General features: G+C 35.3%; 1 protein-coding gene across 2 annotated transcripts in view; it reads right to left on the bottom strand.

Moving 5' to 3' along the window:
• Positions 1-23,734, bottom strand: part of LOC127541233 (sulfotransferase 1 family member D1-like) — a 28,604-nt gene extending 4,870 nt beyond the window's left edge. The window contains exons 1-5 of one of the 2 annotated variants that reach the window (XM_051966440.1): positions 23,456-23,734; positions 9,376-9,530; positions 7,153-7,278; positions 4,470-4,567; positions 1,030-1,156 (exon numbers count right to left, since the gene is read on the bottom strand). In XM_051966440.1, coding sequence (XP_051822400.1) covers positions 1,030-1,156; positions 4,470-4,567; positions 7,153-7,278; positions 9,376-9,520 — 496 coding nt within the window. In that variant the 5' untranslated portion in view covers positions 9,521-9,530; positions 23,456-23,734. Of the gene's footprint in view, positions 1-1,029; positions 1,157-4,469; positions 4,568-7,152; positions 7,279-9,375; positions 9,531-16,578; positions 16,595-23,455 lie in introns of those variants that run through there. The other variant, XM_051966441.1, reaches the window with a different exon arrangement.
• Between the last annotated feature and the right edge of the window lie 1,024 nt (positions 23,735-24,758).

The raw sequence follows: 24,758 nt of genomic DNA, 5'->3' as shown, positions 1-24,758 counted from the left end.
CTGGATATCTTCTTTGTAACTCTCCAATTGGGACATAAGCAGAGCCTTGAAGAATACGTCAAAATTAAATCATAAAAGAAGATGGGAAAGGGCATATTAGGCAGGTGGAATATCATGAACAAGAGTAAAAATATAGACCTATCTAAGACAGTCTTGGGAAAAAAATGAGTAGAGACATTTTTGATTGAGAGATCTGGTGGTGAGTTACAGAAGAGATGATTGGGGAGATGGTCGAGAGAATATTATGCAATGTCTTAAATGCCTGTGTCTGAATAAGAATTTGAATTCAAGTCTTCCTAACTCAATATCTAACATTCTATTTTCTATGCCACCAGCTGTCCAAGAAGATAGGAAATAAAGGGACCTCAGTCAACATATTTTAATTCACTGTGAACTCCATGTTGCTTTATTCAATCATTCAATCATTGAGTATTTCTTGCTTTTGAGCTCAAATCCAATGAATAATTAGTCTTTTCCCTTCCTCTCTAAAAAATAATGATAGCTTTTTATTTTTCAAAATATATGCAAAGATATTTCTCAACATTCACTCCTGCAAAACCTTGTATTCCGAATTTTTCTCCCTCCCTCACTTCTCCCCTGGATAGCAAGTAATCCAATATAAGTTAAACATGTTCAGTTCTTCTAAACATATTTCCACAATTATCATGCTATGCAAGAAAAATCATATCAAAAAGGAAAAAAGAAAAACACAAGCAAATAAACAACAACCAAAATAAAGGTGAAAAAACTACTTTGGGATCCCCATTCAATCTCCATAGTTTTCTCTCTGGATCAGAATGGCCCTTTCCATGACAAGTCTATTGGAACTGCCTTGAATCACCTCATTGTGGAAAGAGCCACAGCCATCACAGTTGATTATCACATAATTTTGTTGCTGCTGTGTACAAGGTTCTCTTGGTTCTACCCACTTCATCCAGCCACAATTCTTGTAAGTCTTTCCAGACTTTTTGAAATCAGCCTGTTTATCACCTGAACAATAATATTCCATTACTGAATAGTTAGTCTTACACTTTCCAGTCATGAATTTCTCCAGAAACTCCTCCCAAGTACCAGGCTCTGGGTGCATCTTTGCCATCTTATGAAAATAATAGTAAGAGACCGCGACATCCTTAGCATTCCGTGCTACATAGATCATCTGTGGGAAGAAATGGGAGATTTGTGGAGGTTAATTAGTATTCTTTTAAAAGAAGATAATTAAGTGACTTCAGTAAGAAATGTTGCCCCTTCCTTCTTTCAGACCTAGGCCTCCAAAAGCTGTGTATTAGCACAGCATGGAGAGGAGTGGGCATCATTTTCAGATCACCAGACTACAGATCTCTGTAGTCAATTTGAATTGGCTTGAGATAAGTGATTTAAATTTTCAGCATGAGAATTTATATATCAAATATTGGCAAAATTTTACCAATTAGGACTTGATTTATTAATTTTGTTGATTATCTATAATTAAGAGAATATTGGAGAAAATGTTAATAATGTAGATTAATTAAGTTGAAATGTGGGTTCAATCTACATTTTTTTCCCCTATGGAGTTGTTCAGTTGTTTAAGTTACATCTAACTCTCTGTGACTTCATTTGGGGTTTTCATGGAAAGATACTGGAATGATCTGCTGTTTCCTTCTCCAGTTCATTTTACAGATCAAGAAAATGAGGCAGAGGATTAGGTAATTTGACTAGAGTCACATTGTTAGTAAATGTCTAAGGCTGGAATTGAACTCAGGTCTGACTCCAGCCTCAGAGTTATATCCACAGAATCACCTAACTGTCCTCTACAACTCAGTTATTAAACATTCACATTACACTATTTCATTTGTGTTTTCTAATAAAGAAGAAATTATGTCATCAGAACTATAAATGCCTCATTATGAAAAAGTCCTAGCTAACCAAACTCCAATTAAATTATAATCTTCATTTAAAATCTTTGTTTTTTCTGCATTCCATCTTTAGAAGAAACAAGCCAACCATAAGAAAATAAATTTAACACCTGAGATTCTAAGTAAAAAAAAAACCAAATACTTCTCTCATAGTTGAGAATTTTATAGATAAGGCTTATGGTTTGGGAGAGATGGATGAACTGAGTCTCTTTTCACCCTATGATTTTGTGATTCTATGGCAATTCATTTCTTCTATTACAAAAGAACTATTGTTCTGTGGTGTACGGAGACTTACTTTGTATTATGAATTTGAAATATTTATTTTTTTTCTAACATGCCATTCTCTTAGCTCTCCCCCCAAAAACAAAAGCAGGGAGTATTTTTGTATGCCTGGCACAGTGCCTATCACATAGTAGGCATCTTATCTCAACTTGTAGAGTTTTGAAGTTTCAAGATTGGATTTTTAAAAGTAAAGCGGTCAGTTTTCATGACTCAGCAGCTTACTCTTGAAAGTTTGCAAAACTCTTTACATTAAGTAAAGATTTGATTCTTTCAACCCAGTAAGGTAGGTGTTAATATAATTCCTGTTTTACAGATTAAAAAACTAAAGCAGACAGAGTTTAATGAATTTATAGCTAGCATTTGAGGGAGGATGGAACTCAAGTCCCTCTGATTCTAGACCTAGCACTCTATCCTTTAGGACACCTAGCTCTAAGTACAGTATATTTTAATTTTTTGATGACTACAATACTTTGATGTTATTATTTTGATATAATACAGGTTGCCAGGTCTTTTTTTTTCATATGCTCTGGCAAGAAGACAACACCATGGGAACATTCAGGGCATAGTTGAAGAGAGAAAGAACTTCTGCTTCCACTCTCTACTTTTTGTTTTCCTGAAATAACACATGTCCTGGAACTCTCTCTGAAACTTTTTATTTGAAGCAGGGAGTAGGGAGGTAGTTCTGTGACCTTTTTTTCTCCCTTTAAATAAAGACTGTTGATTAGGCAGCTCTTCCTGTGCAGTGGCCAGTAAGGGTGTTCCATTGCCTTCTGAAAGACTAGGTCCTTCAGATGTACCAGAACTGTCTGTCTCTGGAGATAGCCCAAGGGAAGTTATCCTGTTCTACCAAAAGAATGACTTTAAAGGCATTGCAGTCATCAAAGAAAAGGCTAATTGTGTTGATACATTTTACTTACTATGTCACAAATGTTGGCTATTATGTGATGTTTTAAGCCATTTATTCATCTATATAATAAGTATTTATTAAATTTTTATTATGTGCTAGGCATTGTGCTAGACATACAAAGAAAGTAACAAAAGAACCCTACTTTTAAGAAAGTTACATTCCTTTGAGGAAGAAATGACATACAAAGAAAATTAAATAAAAAGCATACAATAAATATAAGGTAATTTTTATAGGGAGAACTTATAAAGGAGTGGAATTCTGTAGGACCTGGAATATCAGCTAAACCTTGAAGAAAACTAGGGATGTTGGGGAAGAAGTGAGGAAGGAGCTTCTTACAAGCACAGGAGACAGTTTGATTACTCCAGAAACACACAGATTAGATAAAGAATAACCCATAAAGAAATAGAAGGCCATAGGAGCATAGATTTAAGACTTCCAATTCCCTCATTTTTATAAATGAGGAAATTGAGGGAAAATAGATGAATGAACTCAGCAAGGGACATAGAGGGAGTTCAGCTCCAGGGGCAGCAAAATGCATAGTTTTGCTGGAATTTAGTGAATGAAGAAACATTATTTGTACTATGGGCTGGGAAAGTGGGCTGGAGATAGGTTTTGAAGGATTTCAAAGAGGAAGTAGAGGAATTTTTATTCATCCTAGATTTCAGTGGTAGTCCTATAAGCTTTTTTTTTTTTTTTTAATTGAATAGTGATCTGTTTGGACCTGTGCTTTACAAATATCAGTCCTTCAGGTGTGAGTGGATAATTGGTAACAGTGCACAATAGCAAGTGACTTTCCAATTAGGATATCTACTATTGAATAGTTCCATTCACTTCATTTATTCATCTATTTAAAAAGTTTATACTATGTATCAAGCATGGTGTCAGGCATTAGGATGCCAAAAAGGTAAGGAAATAGGGAATGTGATATAGAAGCTAAGTGTTGTTGTGGAATGATCTCTAGGAAGAGAAGCAGCTTGATGCCCCAGTAGACGGAGCACTAGAGTTGGGGCCAGGAAGGTCTGAGCTCAAATCCAGAACCACACATTTTCTACCTGTGTGACTTTATGGAAGTCTACATTAGTTTCTTCACTGGAAAAATGAGAATAAGGGTAGGACCTACCTCCCAGGATAATTGTGAGGATAGAATGAAATACTCTTTGTAAAGTACTTTGCAGATCATAAAATGCTATATAAAAGGATAGCCATTAAAAAACTTCTGTTCTTTTGATTCTGTGAATCTCTGATTACATGAATGCCATCCCTGTAGACAAGATCTTATGTAATTGTCTCCTCCCTGGGAAGGAATACCTCTTCCATTAATGGGAGATGGAAGGCCTGATTAGAGATGGCCAGCTTATCAGCCTCCTCTTTCTTTTGCAATTGATTACCTTACAGTCATTCTTCCATAGAGAGGGAGGAAGGAGTTCCACTGGCAGATGGGTTTTCACTAGGCGTGGGGACTTCAATTCTTCTAACTGCTTTATACCTGTAAATTGTGGAATGAAATGACAAGATTGGCAATGATTACTTCTGTCTCTTCATGTCTCTTCTAGTCCAACTTATCATTAGCATGTTCTTCCCTTGTTCAAAATTCATCATGTAATTAATAAATCACAGAAATTTAATTTTATGGTGTGGTCGACATTTCCCCTCATCTTCTTATTTAAAAAAATCTAAGTTTAATTCTGCAAAATCATGGTTTGTTGAATCATTTTTCTATAAGATTATTGAATTAGTTCATAGCTTAGAATTGGAATCTACATGGAGGTCATTTGGTTTTTAAAAGATGGAGGTAAAATCTTCTTGCTTTATAGATAAAACTGAGACTTTAAGTAAATTGCATGGTTCACCCAGGAATGCCAGTCCTCTAACTATAAAAACTAAGGTTCTTGATCCTCTGCTACATTTCCTTCTTTAGAATGCACCGACTCTATAGGTCTACTGGACAAAACTATACTTTGTTACACAAAGTTTTCATAGGATATGGGACATTTCATTTGGCTAAGTTTAAACTGATATGCTGGGACCAAACCTGCCTTGGAGGCTAATGGTCCTATTCAAATATATGTATTTTTGATGGTGATCTGGTGATTATTTGGCTGGTAAAAGTCTCAATGCCTTAGGAATAAAGAGAAGAGAAGAACAAAGAAATTAAATAAGCATAATGATATCAGGAGACACAACATTTTAATTAAATAGGGAGCTAGACGTGAAGTCAGGAACAGCCAGATAGCTTCAAGTCCTACTTAATAAAGACATACACATACATATATATGTCTATATACATATATATATTATATATATATATATAATATATATATGATATATTACTATGGGAAAATCATTTAAGTTTTCATGATCCATGAATATGCCAAAGTCGGTTTATATTGAGAGCGAATCTTTTTTTTGGTGGGGAGGGGAAGGGAAGCATTTGGGTTAAGTGACTTGCCTAAGGTCCTACAACTAATAAGTTTCTGAGACCAGATTTGAACTCAGGTCCTGCTGTCTCCAGGCTTGGTGCTCTATTACATCACCCAGCTATTTAGAGCTGGTCTTCTTCAGGGGAGAAAGGAAGGAAACAAGTACCTATTAAGTAAGTTCTGTGCTAAATACTTTACAGATATGATCTACCTTGATCCTCCCAATAACCCTCCATGATAGATGCTGCTATTACTATCCCCATTTTACAGTTAAGGAAACTGAGGCAGGCAGAATTAAGAGACTTGCTGAGATTTGAATTCATGAAAATAAGTCTTCCTGACTCTAGACCCAGCACTCTATGCACTATGCCATTTAGCTGCCATATATCCAAACCCACTTATTAATAATGATTAGTCTTATACTTGGCTTTTACAGTCTTTTTTCAGCTGTTTTTCTAAACATTTCTTTTAGGAGCTTATAGGTGTTTCAGTAATAAATATTTCATTAATATTTAAACAGGCTGCCATTTGGTGGTTAGAGAAAGCCATTACCAATTCCATTTTGCAAATGGAGAAATTATGGAGAAATTGATTGCTCATGAAGTAAATGAATATTTGCTCACATTTCTATAACACCTTAGTCAGGCCACAAACAATCATCCAAACATGTATCATCATGTTTATCCTGTTAGGGCTGAGGAAATGGGCCTAGTGTTCTTTTTCGTTTCATAGCTAATACTGGTCAGAGCTTGACTCACTGACTTCAGTGGCAAAATAGGCTTTGAACTCCCAGTGCCAAGTCCAGCGCTCAATCCCCTATGGCAGATGCTTTTCAAATGAAACAGAGGGAAATATAAATTAGACAGAATACAATTGGCCACAGACCACAGAATGGTTTGAAGATGTGCAAAGAGCTACCATTCACCCTCTGAGACAGATGACATTATCTCCATTCTACAGATGAAAAAAATGTGGCTGAGAGATGACAGGAAATGTGCTCAGCACCGAAGTCCTCAGAACTCTCTGAGGTAGACTTACTCAGCCTTCCCATGCTAAGCCTAGTGTTTATCCTTTCTGTTATTTAACTGGGAAACAAGTTATGGGACAAGTTTTGATAGCATCAGGAACTGTCAGGAAGCCTGGGGCCAAGCTTCAGAGAAGAGGGAACTTTAAGCAGTGGTGGTTTAACAAAGCTACCAAAGACCAGGGGAAGAATGTTGTTATTTGAGAGATCTGTTGAGAAACAAAGACTTGGCGTGAGTTCTCATTTTTCCTGGGGATAGCGCTTCCTCCTATTAAAAATATGCATAATCAAGATTTTCCTTTAGGATATGAACAAAGGTTTAAAAATCTTTAGATCTGAATTTAGGGAATGATGTATTTCTTAGCCAGTGACTGCCCTATAAATGTTCTCTTAACCACCAAGAGGTTGAAGAATGAAGAGAAAGAATTTGTGGTTATTATCTGATGATTAAATTATAATAATTTGTTATTTTCTCAAATTACATTCGAGTAGCTTTCTATACTTTTTTCTTTAGCTTTGCAGATTTTTTTCATCATATTTTTTCATAATGTCTGCTGTAGAGATCATGCTGTAGAGAAGAATATGAAAGTGATTGATTTATTCTAATATGAAGATAACATTACATACCATTTACATATCCAGGCATTATCAGTTCCATGAAAGGGACCCGATTGAATATAGCATCTCGTTTGCATTTCTCTACATCTCCATTGTTATAGATCAGATCCAAGATTTCACTGACCCAAGTGGTACCTGAAAAAGCAAATTATAGAAATTAAATTCATTAAGTTAAGAAAAAGACTTTATTTCAGTTTTATAGAAGTATAATTATTAAAGAAAAAAACATTTTCACACAAGGAAAATGCAGCTAAATGACTCCATGGACAGAATACTTGTACTTGAGTCAGTAGGACCTGAGTTCAAATCCCATCTAAGATTCTTATCTGCTGTGTGATTCTGGGCAAGTCATTTAACCCTTGTTTGCCTCAGGTTTCCTAATTTGTAAAATAATGATGATAATAGCACAAACTAGCAGGGTTGTTGTGAAAAGCAAATGAGATAAAATTATAAAATGTTTAGGCAATTTCTGGCACATAGTAAATGCCATATAAATATTAGCTATTCTTTTTATGAAGGAAATTGCTTGATAAAGTTATGTTAAAATTAAAAGTGGGTAGAAAAGCGGCTTAGCAATGCTCTTTTGATTAAATATCACTGAGATCCCAGATCTACCTGGTCTTGAATTTGTCAAATTTCTCTTATAAAACACAGAAAAATCAATTAGGGTCATTACAAATCAAATGAAGTATCCAGTATTGGAATATACAAATTATTAATACTGCAGATACAAAACTCTTCTGATTTGTTGACTAATACAAGCCAATTATTAACCCATCTGAACTAATTAGGATGAAGCCTTTGCTTGTAAGATATCTGTGTATGATGTTGCTGTTTTGATGATGGAAAAGCAGAAAAAGAGCATAGATTTTATTGGTTTTCATTCAAGAGGGACTTGGACTCTTCTGCTTAACTCTGTTAAGGGCTAATACACTTAAAGGAGGGGTTCTTAATCAGAGATCCATAGATGCTTTTTTGTGAATAAATTTCAAGGGGGTTCATGACATTGAGCGGGGTTCATGACACCTTTATTTTCACTAACCTTCAGCTGAAAACTAGCATTTCCCTTAGTTATTAAAAAAATTATTCTGCAAAAGGTCCATAAGCTGCATAAGACTGACAAAAGAGTTTATGTTACCCTCTCAAAATGTTGAGACCCTCAATTTTTTAAATGGAATGATTCACCAGATTTTGGTAGGAGCCATTTGACCATGTGTGGAAAAATGAATTTAAATGGTAGCGTTTAAGAAATCGGAATAGGGACTGAAATCTCAGGGAAAGAAACTCCTTCAACCAATGCTGATTGTCAACTTCTCTGTAATTTACCTTCTTAAATCAATCAGTTAATCAAAATTTATTAAGAGACTAAATGCTGGAGATAAAAAAAAAAAGCAAGACAGTTCCTGCTCTTGAGGAGTTTATAATCTAATGCAGGAAACAACAAGCAAACAAATCTGTATAAGCTATGTATGGGATAAATAAATAATTAAGAAAGGGATGACACTAGAATTAAGAGGGCTTGAGAAAATCTTACTGTAGAAAATGGGATTTAGTTTAAAAGAAAGCCAGAAAAAAGAATCCAGGGATGTTGGCAGGTAGAGAAGAGGAGGTAGACCATTGCAGGCATGAGGGAGAGCCAAAGCAAATTCCATAGTTGAGAGATGGAGTGTCTTTTTGATGGGACCGGCTGGAAGCCAGGGAGCCTAGTTTGAAGAGTGCATGTGGAGGAGTAAATTGTGAGAAGATTGGATAGATAGTAGGCATTTAAGTCACAAAGGGCTCTGAATGCCAAACAGAGCACTTTATATTTGATCTGGGAGGTGGGAGGGAATCATGAGGGTAGGAAAATCATTGAATCTTAAAGAGTTGTCTAGAGCAATGGGGTCAAGCTCACATAGAAACAGTGTCCCTAAACTATTAAAAAAATACCTCCATGGGTTGCATATTAAGAACAATACACACATGTATAGATGTATATATATATATACACATATATATGTATATGTATATATATACACATATATATTTAGATGAACAAATCAATAAATGAAAATCCAATGGGAACTCCATTTTAATCTGGTTTCAACCCTACTCTGGATCAGATCTGTCTAATGGCCATATGTTTGACATGTCCATTGGAGCATACTGAGTCTTGTGGTGATTAGTTTAGTGTCACATAGGCTGTATATAACAGAAATGACTGGTAATTGTGTTAATGAATTGACAACTCACCAGATTTGGGATAGGTAGAGATGAGAAGGTCGTCTGGTCTGGCCTCAAATCCTTCTACCTGGGACCATGCTTCTGCGATGGTCCAGAAGAGAGGGATTCCTTGAACATCCACTAATTCCTGTCGGAACATTTCTCTCTTCTCCATTTTTAAAAGACTGATTTTAAAAGAAACAAATGGAAGATCCCCATAAACATTGGAAAAGTTTATAAGAGCTTCATTTTGACACTATCATTTGATATATATTTTATGTATATTTTTGATATACATATTTGATACATATACATATATATTTATTTTTTTTGTCAAGTAAAACAATAAACTACATATGGTGGCACCCTATTATAGCATAGTTTATTCAGTCACCGTTATTGTCACAAATAGTAAAAAAATTTTAATCTAACATTGATTATTGAGGAGACAAATAATTTTGACTTCTAACTTGAGCACTGCAGAAATAATACACAGAATTAGGCATTTGGAAGAACTCACAGAGTTCAAAGTTGACAAACCTCTAACGATCTTTAGATTTGTCTTTTTACTTTGTATCCTCAGTGATTACCACAGAGGCTGGCATACAAATTTTTGTTGATTGATTAACATAACACAATTCAGAGCAATTATAAGGGTCAGGTACCTTTGTACCTTCTCATACCTTATACCATATATATATATGGTACTTTTGTGCCATAGTCTCTTTTATATTCATAAAAGCTGAGACATGCTTATAAGAACAAATGGTGATTTAAATACTTAATTTTGCATCCATGAAAATTGCATAATATTGGACTGTATGGTTCAGTTTTTCTTTTAAACATTCAAACAGATTTTGTCAGCATGAGGTACTAGAAATGAATCCCTTTTTATTAAGTTAATCAGAGGGTTAGAATCTAAGTTCAAAGTTCTTGTCAGGAAAAACAAGTGGGAGCAAAAACAAGGATATGAAAAAATCATTAGTCAGCTGATGATATCTTCAATGGTACAAGTTTTAGCTTTGGCTAAAATAGTAATAAATAATTAACACATATTTATTTAGTCACCTGGGTCCTAATGAGTATGAATAATAAATCCTATGTAGTAGTAACATTATTTCTATTCCTTATGCATATTTCCATTGAAATGGAACAAATAATCATATTTTAAATAATTATAATTTCAAATAGTATGAATTTGAATACTTGTGGTACAGTACAGTGTAGAAAGTATTGGCTTTGGACCCAGAGGATCTGGGATTAAACATTGTCTTTGACACATATTAGATGTGTCACAATGGACAAGTCACTTAAACCTCTCTTTACCTCATTTTTCTCATCTGTAAAAGGAGAGAACTAAAGAAATAATCTTTACGTTTCTTTTATAGTCTATAATTAGTGGTACAGACTAAGGATGTGACATCATTTCTTCTAAAGCTGAAACCGTTAGAACTTAATTGAAATCTGCAATATGATTATTTAAAATAAATGTAATTCAAGGGGAGCAAAAATTAAATTGATAGCACAGTGGTTAAAGTACCAGGCCTAGAGTCAGGAAGTTACTGTTGTTGTTCAACCATTTTTTAGTTGTGTCTGACTCTTTGTGACCCCATTGAAGTATGTTTTTTTCCCCAGAAATACCAGGATTGGTTTACCATATTCTTTTCCATCTCATTTTACAGATTGAAGAACTAGGCAAGGAGGTTAAGACCTGTGTTCAAATCTAGCTGCAGATACTTAATAGCTGTTTCCTGGGCAAGTCACTTAATTCTGTTTGCTTCAGTTTTTTCATCTGTGAAATAGACTGGAGAAGAAAAATGCAAATCATTCTAGCTATTGTTCATTTGTCTTTTGTTCTTGAAGAGGGCCATGACATCAAGAATGTTGTGATACATAAGTGAATTCAATTGAAATGAAAGAATGCTGAATTGAATTGAAATGAAAGAATGCTGTGCAGAATCACCAGCCTGCCTTTTTCCTCTGGAGCCATGTGGGACCAGTGGCAAGATAACTGGACATTGTTCCAAAAACCGCTCCGGTATCTTTTCCAAGAAAACCCCACTTGGGGTCATGAAGAACTGGATATTACGCAATTATGCATATTGTATATCTTAGATTATCCCTCAAAGAAATCGATTTTTTTCTAAAAGAGAACTGAAGAAATCAGAAAAGAGAGCATGAAGAAACTCATGATTTAGAATTTGTATAGACAGAATGAGATTTTATAGTCTTCTAGGATTCTTTTTTCTACTGTATGCAGTTCAAACCCATTTCTCAACCTTAACCTTTATTCCCTTCTCTCAATAATCTTCCTTAGATCAGAACAAACACAGCTAGTCACTATCACTTCCTTTCCCAGATCTTCAATGGTATTCTCCAAGCCACTTACTCTCTTAATCTCCCCCATAAATCACTGAAATCATCCATATGGTAACAGCCCTTTCTAATCATATTACTGTACTACTCTCCAAGTACTCTATACATTCTTAGTCTAGAGTTAGGAAGCTCTCTATCCATGTTCTCAAGTTGGCCTTTAAAATGTTTTATCTGAACAATTGCAGTCCTGACTCCACTTCCTTATTCTTTTCAAAGATCCAGAGGTTAGGGATCCCTATACTCCCTGGTAAGTACCTTCAGGGAACAATGACCTCCACTTTGCCTCTTCTTGGCCCTAGTGCTTATCATATCTTCTCTATAATCTTTGTCCTTTTTTGGCTTGGATTTGTGTAAAACACTGATTAACTTTTGCTAAAATAAATAAGAAAAGTATTGAATGCTTTCTTAAATGCTTCCTGATCAAAGATTTTATCTAATCTTCTACCTTTTGTTTTTTCTACAGACCGATCTTTGAATGTTGAATATGATTTGAATATAAGACCATTATTTTGGGTCAGTTTTCAGCTGGGACAAAATGATATACTTATGGAGAACTTAGCCATAGTAGGGGAAGAACATTCAATGAGAATTTATATTGAGGATACCATGAGTTGGTTCAGCTGAGTGAAGTTCCCCTTTGTCTGAGTTGCTTGTTATGGTTTACCATCCAAGCCTTGAAACCATGATGAAACCCTTATAGAAGATTTTTAAAAACAATTACATTTATTTATTTAATATTTTCCTCCAATTACAATTTTTACAATTATTTGTAAGTGCTTTTTTTTTTAAACTTTTAAGTTCTAGCTTCTTTCCCCTATCCCTACTTCCAGTCCCCATTAAAAAATCACATGTGAGGTTATGCAAAATATTTCTGTAAGTAACATTGTGAAAGAAAATATAGATCTCCCACCTTAAAAAAAAACAAACCAAACTTCAAGAATAATCAAGTTAAAAGAGAGAAACAAGGAGAGAAAGAGAAAGAAAGAGAGAGAGAAGAAAAAAAACAGAGACACACACATAAAGAGAAAAAAAGGGAGAGATAAAGAGAGTATGCTTCAATCTGTATTCAGACAAAATCGGGTTCTTCTCTGAGTATTGATAGTTTTCATCATAAGTTCTTCAGAGTAGTCATGGATCATTGTATTGCTGAATAGTAAAGTCATTTCCTGTTGATCATCCCAGAACATTGCGATTACTTTGTATACAGTACATTTCACTTTGCTTGAGTTTATGGAAGACTTTCCAAGTTTTTTTTTTTTTTTTGAGACATACTGCTCATAATTTCCCCAGAACAATAATATTCTATGACAATCACATATATAACTTATTCACTTATCCCCCAATTGATCAATATGTTCTTAATTTCCAATTTTTTGCCCTGAGAAGAGAGCTGCTACAAATATTTTTGTACATAGAGGTCTTTTCATTTCTTTTTTAAAAATCTCTTTTGGTATTCCTGCCTAGTAGTGGTGTTGTTAAGTCAATAGATGTGCATAAATTTATAGCCTTTTGGGCATAGATCATATCTCTTAATTATTTGTCAATTGGGGCATGACTCTCTCTCCTTTTTTTTTTTTTTTTTTTTTTACAGATTTGACTCAGTTTCCTCTGTTTGAAAAATAAAGCTTTCACAGAGATACTTGCTTCAAATCTTTTTGCAATTACTATTGTTGACTGTATTTCCTCCCATTTTTCTATTCTCTCTCTCCTTTCACCCTGGAGCTTTAAATGTTTTGTTACTGACCATTTCTTCCCCCAAAATGCCCTTTCTTTTATCGCTCTCCCTTTGTAGCTTTTTTTTTTTTTTTTTACACAAAAATTATCTGGAAGTGCTATTGATCACTTGAGCCCTTCATTAGCCAAGCTAATGAAATCCTGAGGTTGGTCTTCTTTGAAAATCTAGACCAAACTGTGTGGGGGTTGGAAACTAGAATATTGTTCCCATCATATTTTATCTAGATTCTTAATCCTTGTCAAAGTCTCTGGAGATAGAAACCTAAATTTTAGGTTCCTGATAACTGGCTCCTTTCATCTTCTGAAGTACAAGACTAGCTTGAATGCTTTCCTTGGGACTGCTCTTTCCCCAAAGTACCCCTCCTTCTAGGGCCTCTTACAACTTTAAACTCCAGGTCATTGTGGGGGTGGTGGAACTTTGCCCTTATGAGCCCACTTCTGTGTAGGGTCATTGCCCATATCTTTCATTAGGGCACCAGTGCCTACACAAAGGAGTCAAGAATTCCAGACCTACTCATATCTAAAATTTGGGCCCATCTTAGGCCAGGATGTTAATGGATTGGAGACTGAAAGTCTTTGCTTTACTAGTGGAGGTTGTTCTCTACTTTTGCCCATTTGTAGGCTCCTCTTTTTTACCCATAGAGCGAAATCTGAGTATGTGTGACTCAGAGCTCATAGCATGCCCTGTATTGCCCTGTGCTGCCAACACCAAAGTGCCCAATTTTATCAGTTGATTGCTAGCTTCATGGATTATAGACTTCCCCAACCTTCAATCTATTCTGGCCTTTGGGTCCTATCTGGTGGTGTGAGCAAATCCATTGCTCCTGTCAGGTTGTCAGAGGCCCTGCTAGGTGATCTTAAAGCCTATTGCAAAGCTACTATTTAAAAGTCTTCATCAAGACAATTTTTTGATTTTCACACGCTTGAGTTCTTTCATGTATCCTATACAGGTTTTGTCCTTTCCCTGTTGCTTAGCATTGCTGTCACAGAACCTGCCTCTTGGGAGGGTACTAGACATTTTCTATAATTTAGTTCTCAAGCATCAGGCTCCTAGGCTCCATCAAAGGCAACACACAGCACAGCTGTCACATCAATAATGTTTCTAGTATTGTAGTAGGCCCTAAAGATGGGACTAGAAGAGTTGATAGGGAATGAGTTTAGGTATACCCCATAGTATCATTCACAAGACTGGTTACTCCTAACAATGCAATTTAAAATAACTTAGATAATATTAAGGGATGGGGAGTGAGGGGAGGTCTATGAATTTATAGAATGACATCAGTTAATGAGTCAACAAACATTTATTAAGTTCTTAATATGAGCCAAGTATTGTGCTAAACACTGGGGATACAAAGAAAGACAAAAATAGGGTCCCTGCCCTCAAGGAGCTCATATTAGAATGGGACACACACATTCTACATACATACACACATATCTTATGCTTTCAATATATGTATAGATCTTAAATATATCTTGTGAGATATATGTGTACATACCTCTCCATCCATTTACTTATCTATCCATTTATCCATCCATGCATCTATCATCAATTCATTTATATATCTAAAGAAATAAGAAGGTACTTTCATAGAGAAGACGCTAGCAGTATATGTGTATGTGTGTGTGGGGTCTTGTCAAGACCGCTTAAAGAAAGTGGTATTTAATCCCCTCACTAACTCCTCTGGAGCCATTGGGAAGGGCATAAGGGAGCAACCAACATATTCAACAAGCTTGTTGTTTTATTTTTTTAAGATGTTAAAAGAAAGTTCTTAGGGATCATTAAGCTGCTCTCATAAACTCTGCACCAAACTTAAGTAATTTCAAATGATGAGACAGGAAAGCTGTTTCCATGGTATCTCTAAAGTTATCATGATATTATTATGAACATCTCTGTCCTGCATCACCCTGTACTTCTGCTGTCCAAGGTAACCTCTGCTAAACCAGTCCCAGCCAGGCCCTCCAAAATCTAAAATTCACACCTGTTGTAAGACACTGAGATTGATCTCACTGGTTAACCTCACAGCTCTCTCCATTGGTTCATCCCATAGTAGATCATGAAGATACAGATACTGCCTTTCACAGTTTCTCAGACTAGACAGATTCTAATGCATGACTAGAGTTTCCAATTTTCAGATTTTACTCCTGAATTCAGCAGCCTTTCTACTGTACCCAGGATACAACAGCCTCTCCTTTCTTCATCTACTTTCCAAGATCCCAATTTCCTGAAATAGCTTCCAGATTTTGCCCTAACCTAGAATCATAGGTAATTTATAGAAAAAGGAAGGCCATAAATATTTCTAAATATATGGAGCATTTGTGTATAGGTGACACCATAGTCCAAGCAATTTTATTCTACACCAGAACAATTGGAATAGTAGACAAAATGATTATTGATCCATAGACTCTTGAGGGGTTTCCCTTCAACCCAATGAGAAAAATCCAAAGTACAAGTAAATAAAAATATTATTACCAATAAACATTTATTAAGTTCTTGTTAAAAACAAGAACATTGTGCTAGGTAATAGAGATATCAAAGAGCTTATAATTACATTGTAAAGAGATAGAATGTCAGCTTCAAGTGATGGATGTTGATGCATATAGTGTTATTCAGGACTTGATTTTAAATCATAATTATTGGAATTATTGATGGCTAATTATAAGGATAATGTAATACTTTGGAAAATAGTTCTTTGTACTATTTAGATGACTTTCACAAATGTGAAATTTGATTCTCATAACAGACTTTTGGGAGTAGAAGGGGAAAATACTATCTTTTCCATTTGGTAATGCCAATGAGTGGCATAGAATATTAGATGTTATAGATATTCATAGAAATGAAAGATTGCTATAAATATAGCACAGAATGGAAAGCCTTCATGGGCGAGTTGTTGTGAAGAAAGGAGTTAAGGTCCTCCATGGATGAGTAGATAGAAGGGAAAGGAAAGCATTCCAGAAAAGAAGGATAGTGCCTTTTGTTCACAATATCTTTTGTTCCTTGACTACAAAAACAGAAGTATTTAAAAAAAATAAAAATTGTCATCATGAAAATATGAGAATATAGAAATTTCCAAAATGTATCTTATCTTATTAGATAAATATAGTAAATTAGGAAATTTCACTTACCTTTAAACTCCAGAGATTTTAAAAATCAAGTATCAGAGCCAAGAGCATTCAATTTACTTTGTCCTGAGTACCTTCCAAATTCCTACATCAGGGATGCCTGTGAGCTTAAATTACAGACTGCCTGTTAATGATTTCCATTGGGCCCCTATTGTTTACTTTTGTAACCAAGGACTCTGGGAATAGAATTTTCTCCAGAGGATATTTCTAATCTTTTGAAAAACAATCAGACCCTGAAAGATTGACTAACCTGCTATCAGGAGTTAACTAAAGCATAGTGTGGAATTCTATTGCCCTTTAATATGATAAGATAAAGAAAGTCCTTATCCATTGTGTTATCTCAAGATTATCTTTAAACTATAACTATTATCATTATTAATAATTCATTAAGCAATAATACTATACATTGGGAAACAGTCCTTAGTACTCTTTAGACCACTTTTAGAAATATGAAGTCATTTGATTCTTACAATAAACTCTTGGAATTGGAAGGGAAAATACTGTTATTATTTTCATTTAATAGATAAAGTCTACATCATATCATAGAATCATAAAATTTTAGGATCAGAAAGGAACTCAGAAGCTGTCAAGTCCAATCTGTGCCTGAATTATGCAATTTAGGCTATTAATTAACTGCATTAATTCAAGCAAATGCCCAAATTAACTTCATGGTTACCTATTGCCTCCAACCAAAATTAGATTCATCTCATTCTGCTTTGCATTTACTCATTTGACTGTTGGATAACTATATTTTCTAGTAATGTTTTTCTTCAATCAATCAAAAATTAGTAACTTCTTGTTCAGTTATTTCAGTCCTTTCCAACTCTTTGTAACCCTTTTGAAGTTTTCTTGGCAAAGATACTGGAGTGATTTGCCATTTTCTTTTCCAGGTCATTTTACAGTTGAAGAAACTGAGTCAAACAAGGTTAAGTGATTTGCCCAGGATCACATAGCTAATAAGCATCTAAGGCTATGTTTGACTGCAACTTAGTTCTGCCCTTTGGTTCCAAATAGAACAAGGTCAACAAAAATGATGTTCTCCTGTTTCTGCATTTCTCTGGCTATTAGTGCTTCCTTCCCTCCCCTCATGGATTCATTTTGATTCTATTTATATTTATGGTAGTACATGTGTCTTCTGACAAGAGAATGCAAGCTCTTTAACATTACAGATTATTTGATTCTTGTATTTGCATCCTCCACACATAGCACAGTGCTTGATATATAGGAAGTATTTAATAATTGCTTGTTTATAATTTAATATTTTAGAGTAATGACATTAATCATATTTACAATTTGCTTAATGCTATAAGATCTGCAAAATGATTTGCCCGTATTATCTCATTTAGTCTCCACAACAACCCTAGGAGGTAGATACTATTTTAGTCCCATTTTATGAATGAGAACACTGAGGAAGAAAGAAATCAAGAGCTTTTTCCAAAGTCACCCAGCTAGTAAGTGTCTGAGGCTAAATTTGAACTCAGGTCTTCCTGCCTCCACTATAGCATTCTACTGCCTTAATTTTCTCATCTGTAAAAGGGGGATTAAAAAAAAGCAATTATTTTCCAGGGTGTTTGTGAGGATCAAATGAGATAGTGTTTGTAAACACTTTGAAAATTTTAAAGCATTTCATAAATTCTTGCTATTATTATTATTTAGTAAGCCACTCTGTAATAGTAGTTAGTGCAAGTTTTATTCTCATCTTATCACTATATTGACTTGTCCAGATCTTTTTCTCTAAATAAATACGTAGATTGCCCAGAGTCACCCAGGTACAAGTGTCTGAGGTGGGATTTGAATCTGGCTCTGCTATTTTCAAGTTCAGCCTTTTTTCAAATATGCTTATTGATTTTTATTTTGTAGATGTTAAAATAGAGAAGCCAGATTAAGGAGGGGGAATGCACAGAATGTTGGATTTGAATTAGAATCTTACTTCAGGCATATATTTCTGTGTAATCTTGGACATCAAGATGCTTTTTTTCTTTCAGCCTCAGTTTGCTCATCTATAAAATGGGGATAATAATAGCATCTACCTCCCTGGGTTGTTGGGAAGAAAGAATGAGATAACTTAGGTAAAGTGCTTAGCAAACTTGAAAGTGCTCCATCAATGTTATTAATAAAGTCACATTGTTAGCAAGTAAGAGTCCAGGTTTTCCAATTCAGATTCATTACCATTGCTGTGAAACCTTCAATGCCTTGAAATTCTCTGACAATTCATGCGAGGTATGCATACAATAGGATTCTGGGAGGCACTGAGGTATCTGTTTCAGGATCTCTCAGTATAGGCGATTGCCAATAGAAGAGTTAATTAGACTTCTACCCACCTGTTTTCCCTAGGGTCTCTTATTTCCATAGATACCACCTACCAGCATAAACCTCTGGAGGAATTGAAGACAATTATGAGATCATATATTCCAGCTGTTGCTGACAGTATGGACAAACAGATTTTCATTTTCTCATTAGATTTTCTTTTGAAGAGAAGCTTAGACAATCAAAGAGTAGGAATCTTTATTAATTTGTGTGCATATGTTTTTAAAAATTTCTTCTTCCTTTTGCTCTCTGTATATTTGTAAACATATTCATTTTATTTCTCAGCAGACTTCACTTTTTTTTTTTTAATCTCAAACACTCAGCACTTAACACAATGCCTGGCACATAGTAGGGACTTAATAAATATCCATTGATTGATGGTTGTTTGGAAATTGCAATTCTTGCTTGTTAAAATATCTGATATGTTTGAGATTAATGTTTTATTATAAATAAAGCAAAAAATAAATATGATCTCTATAAACATATAGACACATAATTATTTATGTGATGAAGTCTAAGTGGGGCTGAAAGAGAAAGGGAATGTCTCTTTTCTATTGTTAAAACCCCTTCCTTATATACTTTCCAAAATCTATTTCATATTTATTGCTCCTGGTGCCTATTTTACCTCATCATTTTGTCTGTAACCTCTCCTTGTAAATAAAATGATCTTTTAGCAACGAGAATGATCATTGTGAATTAGTCACATGATGGAACCCCACCAATTGTTGTCAAACTTGCTCTCCTGAATTGAACCTTCCCATTTGGTGCTTATACTTAATCTCATCACAAAAGACTGTTTCTCCAAACCATATTGCTCATCTAGTAGGACTGCCTTGTGTGTTGCATATATTTGAGTCCATGAAGCTGTTTAACATAAAATAAAAGAGCAAATCTTTAGAACATGTGATGGATGGCTGGGTTGATTTCTTCAGGTCAATTAAATTGTAACTAAATTTTTATCACACACACACACACATCAATATTTACAATCTATTGCTCTCCTAAATCTCTTTCATGTTACCACTCCTGGTGCCTATTTCACCTCTTCATATCTATTAATGTTACTTTCTACCCGAATTAAATTGGAAGCTTTGCCTAAATTGGTGTTATGAGGAACACAGTAAACAAAAGGAGCTTGAGCATTCAGAGTCAGACCTTGTGATCCTCATCAGGATCTATCTCACATCTCCAGCATAACCTTTTTTGTCTACCTCTCATATTCCTGCTTTCTTAGCCTAACTTTGACTCACACAGGTTATTGTTTTTGTCCTTTGTTTTCGAAGAGCACCATGACATCAGGAATGAGATATAACAATTTGCAAGTAATTGTATTTAAATGAGGGAAGGCTGTGCAAAGTCACCAGCCTCACTCTTTCCTCAGGAAAAATTTGCTATATGCATAATACAATATATTACATTATTACATAATAACATATAATATGTATAAGATATAGATCAGGACTAGAGGCCATAGTCTAGGTAGAGTGGAAGACCTTGGCCTTTTTTGAGTCTTCCTCAGGTTTCAATTTGTCTGGGGCAAAACCCATTCACTGATTAAGGCTAGGTAAAAATGAGGCTAAGAATGGTCTCTTTTACCTAGTCAAAAAAAAAAATCAATCTGGGCAGGGAAGACCCTCAGGGCTTGTGGTCAAAATAGAAATAACTACATTATAAGGAAACTGAATTATAAGGGGTTAAGAAGAGAGTGAGAGGAGAGAAAGGGAGACACTTATTGTAGACAGGATTAAGTGAGGGCTTTTTGAAGATGGGAGAGACATAGGCATATTTATAGGCAGGAGGGAAGCAGCCAATAAACAGGGACATTAGTGATAGAGTGGGCATACAGAGATGTTGGAAGATGAGATAGAATAGGATCACTTTGGCATAAGAGGAGTTTATCTTGGTAGGGAGAAGGCCCCCTCCCCCCTTCACATGAGACAGGGGTGAGAAAGGAGAGAGTGATGTAAATCTAAGATGAGGAAGAGGGGAGAAGAATCAATTCTTGGCAAATATTCACATTTTTCAGTGAAATATGAATCACAGTTCTCGACTGAGAAGATGAAGGGCAGGGAGCAATGGGCAGTTTGAGAGAAAATGAAAAGGAGGTTTGGTGAGTTGGATAGTGCATCTGGTGCAGGTAGGGAGATGTTATAAAGTTGCTTTGCTTCAATGAGGATCTGGTTGAGATCATGTAACATCAACTTATAGTGGACCCAGTTAGCATAGTTTTGTGATTTTTCTCTAGCTTTGTTTAGCAGTACATAAGTAGGAGCAAAGGCAGTGAGTGCATGGTGGGAGTGATCCCAGGCTAATGTCAGTTGGGTTAGAATGTCGAGGCAAGGGACTCAAGAGAAGAAAAAAGTGAAGAGTTAATCTGGCTGACCAAGGAGTCAATTTGGGGAAGAGAGAAGAATGCAGTCAGTGGTAAGAGTGATGACCTGATGTATCCCACAGAAGTCATAAAAGATGGGAAAGACCTCAAAATGTTTTCCAAAATGTGCAGAAATGTTTATAGCAATATTTTTTGGTGGCAAGGATGAGTGGTTGTCCATCATCTAGGAAATGGCTGAAAGCTATGGTATGTGAATGCATGGAATATTATTGTTCTTTATGAAATGATTAGCAGGTTGATTTCAGAAAATCCTGGAAAGACTTAACATGAACTGATGCTGAGTGAAGTGAGCAGAATCAGGGGAACATTGTACACAGTAACAGCAGTGATCCAAGGAAATTCTAATAAAATACCATATACATCCAAAGAGAGAAATATGGAGACTGAAGGAGAATTGAAGATAGTATTTTCACTCTTTTTTTCTTGTGCTTTTACCCTTTTGTTCTGATTTTTCTTTCATAAAATGACTAATATGGAAATATGTTTAAAATGCATGTACACATACAACCTATATCAGATTGCTTGCTGTCTTGAAAGAAAGATGAAAAGGAGGGAAAAAAATTGGAACTCAAAATCTTACAAAAATGAATATTAAATACTATCTTTACATGTAATTGGAGAAATAAAATATATTGGAATTAAAAGAAGAAAAAGTGATGATTTGGGGAAAAACTGAGGGATGGGATTAATAGTGATTATAATGAGGACATGAAATGACATCAGCTTATAGTCACACAAAAGATTGTGATCTAAGATAGTATTATTATGGATCTGGCTCAAGTTTCTGCCCAAAGTAAATCCTAATGGGGGTGAGATAGGTTCTTGCTGGATTTTCATTTATTTCCTTTCCCCATATACAGGGAAGTTTAATTTTTGGCTAGCCAGTTCTGTGCAATGGTCCCTGAATTGCCTCATCTCCCTGCCCCAATTACCCTTCTTTTCCCTCTCAGAGGGGCAGTTAAATGGCACAGTGAATAGGCTTCCAGACCTACAGTTAGGAAGAATCATCTTCCTGAGTTCAAATGTGGCTTCAGACACATTATCTATATAATCTTGGGTAAGTCACTTAACCCAATTCGTCATTTTAAAAAATGAGCCAGAGAAGAAAATGACAAACCACTGCAGAATCTTTGCCAAGGAAACCCCAAAGATTCAAACATGACTGAAACAATTGTACAATTGTACTCCTTCCCAGAGCTGGACTTAATTAGTGCCTACCTCTTCTTATGAGATGAGAGAGGTTGGTTCCTGTTCTCATGATTTACTAATAACATAATAAAATGGAATATAGGGGACAGTGAAGTAGCACAGTGGATGGCCCTGAAGTCAGGAGAACCTGAGTTCAAATCTAGTCTTAGACATTTATTAGATGTGAGATCCTGGGAAAGTTTCCAATTGCCTTGGGGAAAAAAAGGACAAATATACTCAAAAATCTACCATGATAACAGCCAAAAAATGAGTGCAATTTTTGAAAATTAAAATTCCAAAGGGCATTTGTGAAAACTGATGCTATAGCCACCCATATAAGATAATCTGGGAAACCAATCACATGACAGACTCCCAAGGAGCTCTTTCTGATATAGGTCTCTTAATTATTTGAACTTGGTGCTGTTATACAATAAATTACAACTGAGTGATATCAGAAATACTGAGAGATGATTAGGTCTTAGCCAGAGGAAGAATTCACACCTAACAACTTGAAATTTCTTATTTTTATCTTGCTTAGCTTTAAAAAATGGCATATGGGACTGTCTCTATCTTGAGTTTAATCTAACTGAACAAATTTCAGGTCTGTGCATTAGCATCTTGGTCCTAAATTTAATCTTTATTGTTTAAGGGGGAAAACTCAGCCCCATCACACTATAGCATTTATATAGCTATATAAAGGTGCATTAAAACCTTCTTTTTCATGTCTTCAACAGTACAGCAGAGCTGAGTACTTCTGAGCTGGAAGAAACCCAGAGATCATCTCATCTCATTTTATAAGTAAATTAGCTCACTCAAAGTGATTCTCCTGAGATCATACAGGTAGTTAATAGCAGTGCTAAAAAGGCAGTTCTTCCAAATAACTAACCACATCTTCCTCTACTAGGCTCTGCTCATTATTTACTTTTTTGGTTCTTTGAGTTTTTGATTAGCTTAAAGGAGATCATTATAAACAAAGGGTAATGAAATCCTTACCTGTTCCTTGTCTCTCCAGAAAATCAGAAACCCAGATTTTCTCTGCCTGATTTGGAAAATGATTCAGCTCCAGTGACTCAGTCAACTTAGAAGAATTCTTTCAATGTTCTTAGAAGAGGCAATAAGATAAGGAGAACAAAGACATACAAAAAAGTGACCTGACCAAGGGTCTTTTGTGTTTGTTATTCCAAGCTGGGAAGGCTTAGTTGCAGGTGTATTTTGCCTTGGTGGGGAACAAGATGAAAAAAAGCAGAGAAAATCTACCAAGCTCAGCAGCTGGACAAGGTGCTGTGAATAAATATGTTTGTTTGATAAAGGATAGACTAAGCTCTCTCAGCTCCTCCCAAAGGGAGGAAGGCTGGGCCAGATATAATCACTTATGACTAGGGAGCTGTAAAACAGAGAGGAAAAAAACAGGCATATTTTATTTATCAATGACAAACACAGTACTTGTCCAAGTCAATGAGTGCATCTGATAAAGGATATGGAGCTAGGCACTGGTGTTGCATGAATATTAAGAAATTAAGATCATATTAATAAAATACAATATTTTTTCTTTGTAACAAAGACTAGCTTTTAGCCAACCCTCTTGGAAAGTCAGATATACTTTTTTCTGAAGTGTTCAATGGGTTAAACCTGTCCAATTCAAGAGTTGTGTGAAAGGAAATTAATTCTAGCATTTACCACAAATATACACACAGAGAGTATTTATGGAGCATCTTAAGTATTTCAAAAAGTTTTACAAATATTAACTCTTTTTATTCAAAGAAGAGCAACAACAATAATAATAGCTATCATTTACATGGGGCAGCTGGATGGCACAATAGTTATTGTGCCAGACTTAGAATGAGGAAGTTGTTATTGTTGTTTTTTAGTTGTTTTTTGGTCATGTTTGGCTCATTGATTCTTTCTGGGATTTTCTTGGCAAAGATCCTGGAATGGTTTATTATTGCCTTTTCTAGCTCATTTTTTGGATAAGGAACTGAGGCAAACAGTGACTTTTCTAGAGTTACACAGCTAGTAAGTGTCTGGGGCAGGATTTGCCTTCAGTTCTTTCATACTCCAAGTCCAATGTTCTATCCACTGTGTCATAACTGTCAAGAGCAAAAAATAAGTGTGCTATAAGAAATGATAAGCAGGCAGATTTCAGAAAAACCTGGAAAGAGTTACACAAACTGATACTGAATGAAGTGAGCAGAACCAGGAAAACATTGTATATAGTAACAGCAACATTGTGTGATAATCAACTCTTATAGACTTACCTCTTCTCAGCACTACAATGATCCAAGACAATTCAGAGTCA

This window comes from Antechinus flavipes, chromosome 6 (assembly GCF_016432865.1).
Source record: "Antechinus flavipes isolate AdamAnt ecotype Samford, QLD, Australia chromosome 6, AdamAnt_v2, whole genome shotgun sequence".
In the NCBI taxonomy this organism is placed as follows: domain Eukaryota; kingdom Metazoa; phylum Chordata; class Mammalia; order Dasyuromorphia; family Dasyuridae; genus Antechinus; species Antechinus flavipes.
The sequence above is the reverse complement of the archived record's forward strand: the minus strand, read 5'-3'. Positions and strand labels throughout refer to the sequence as shown.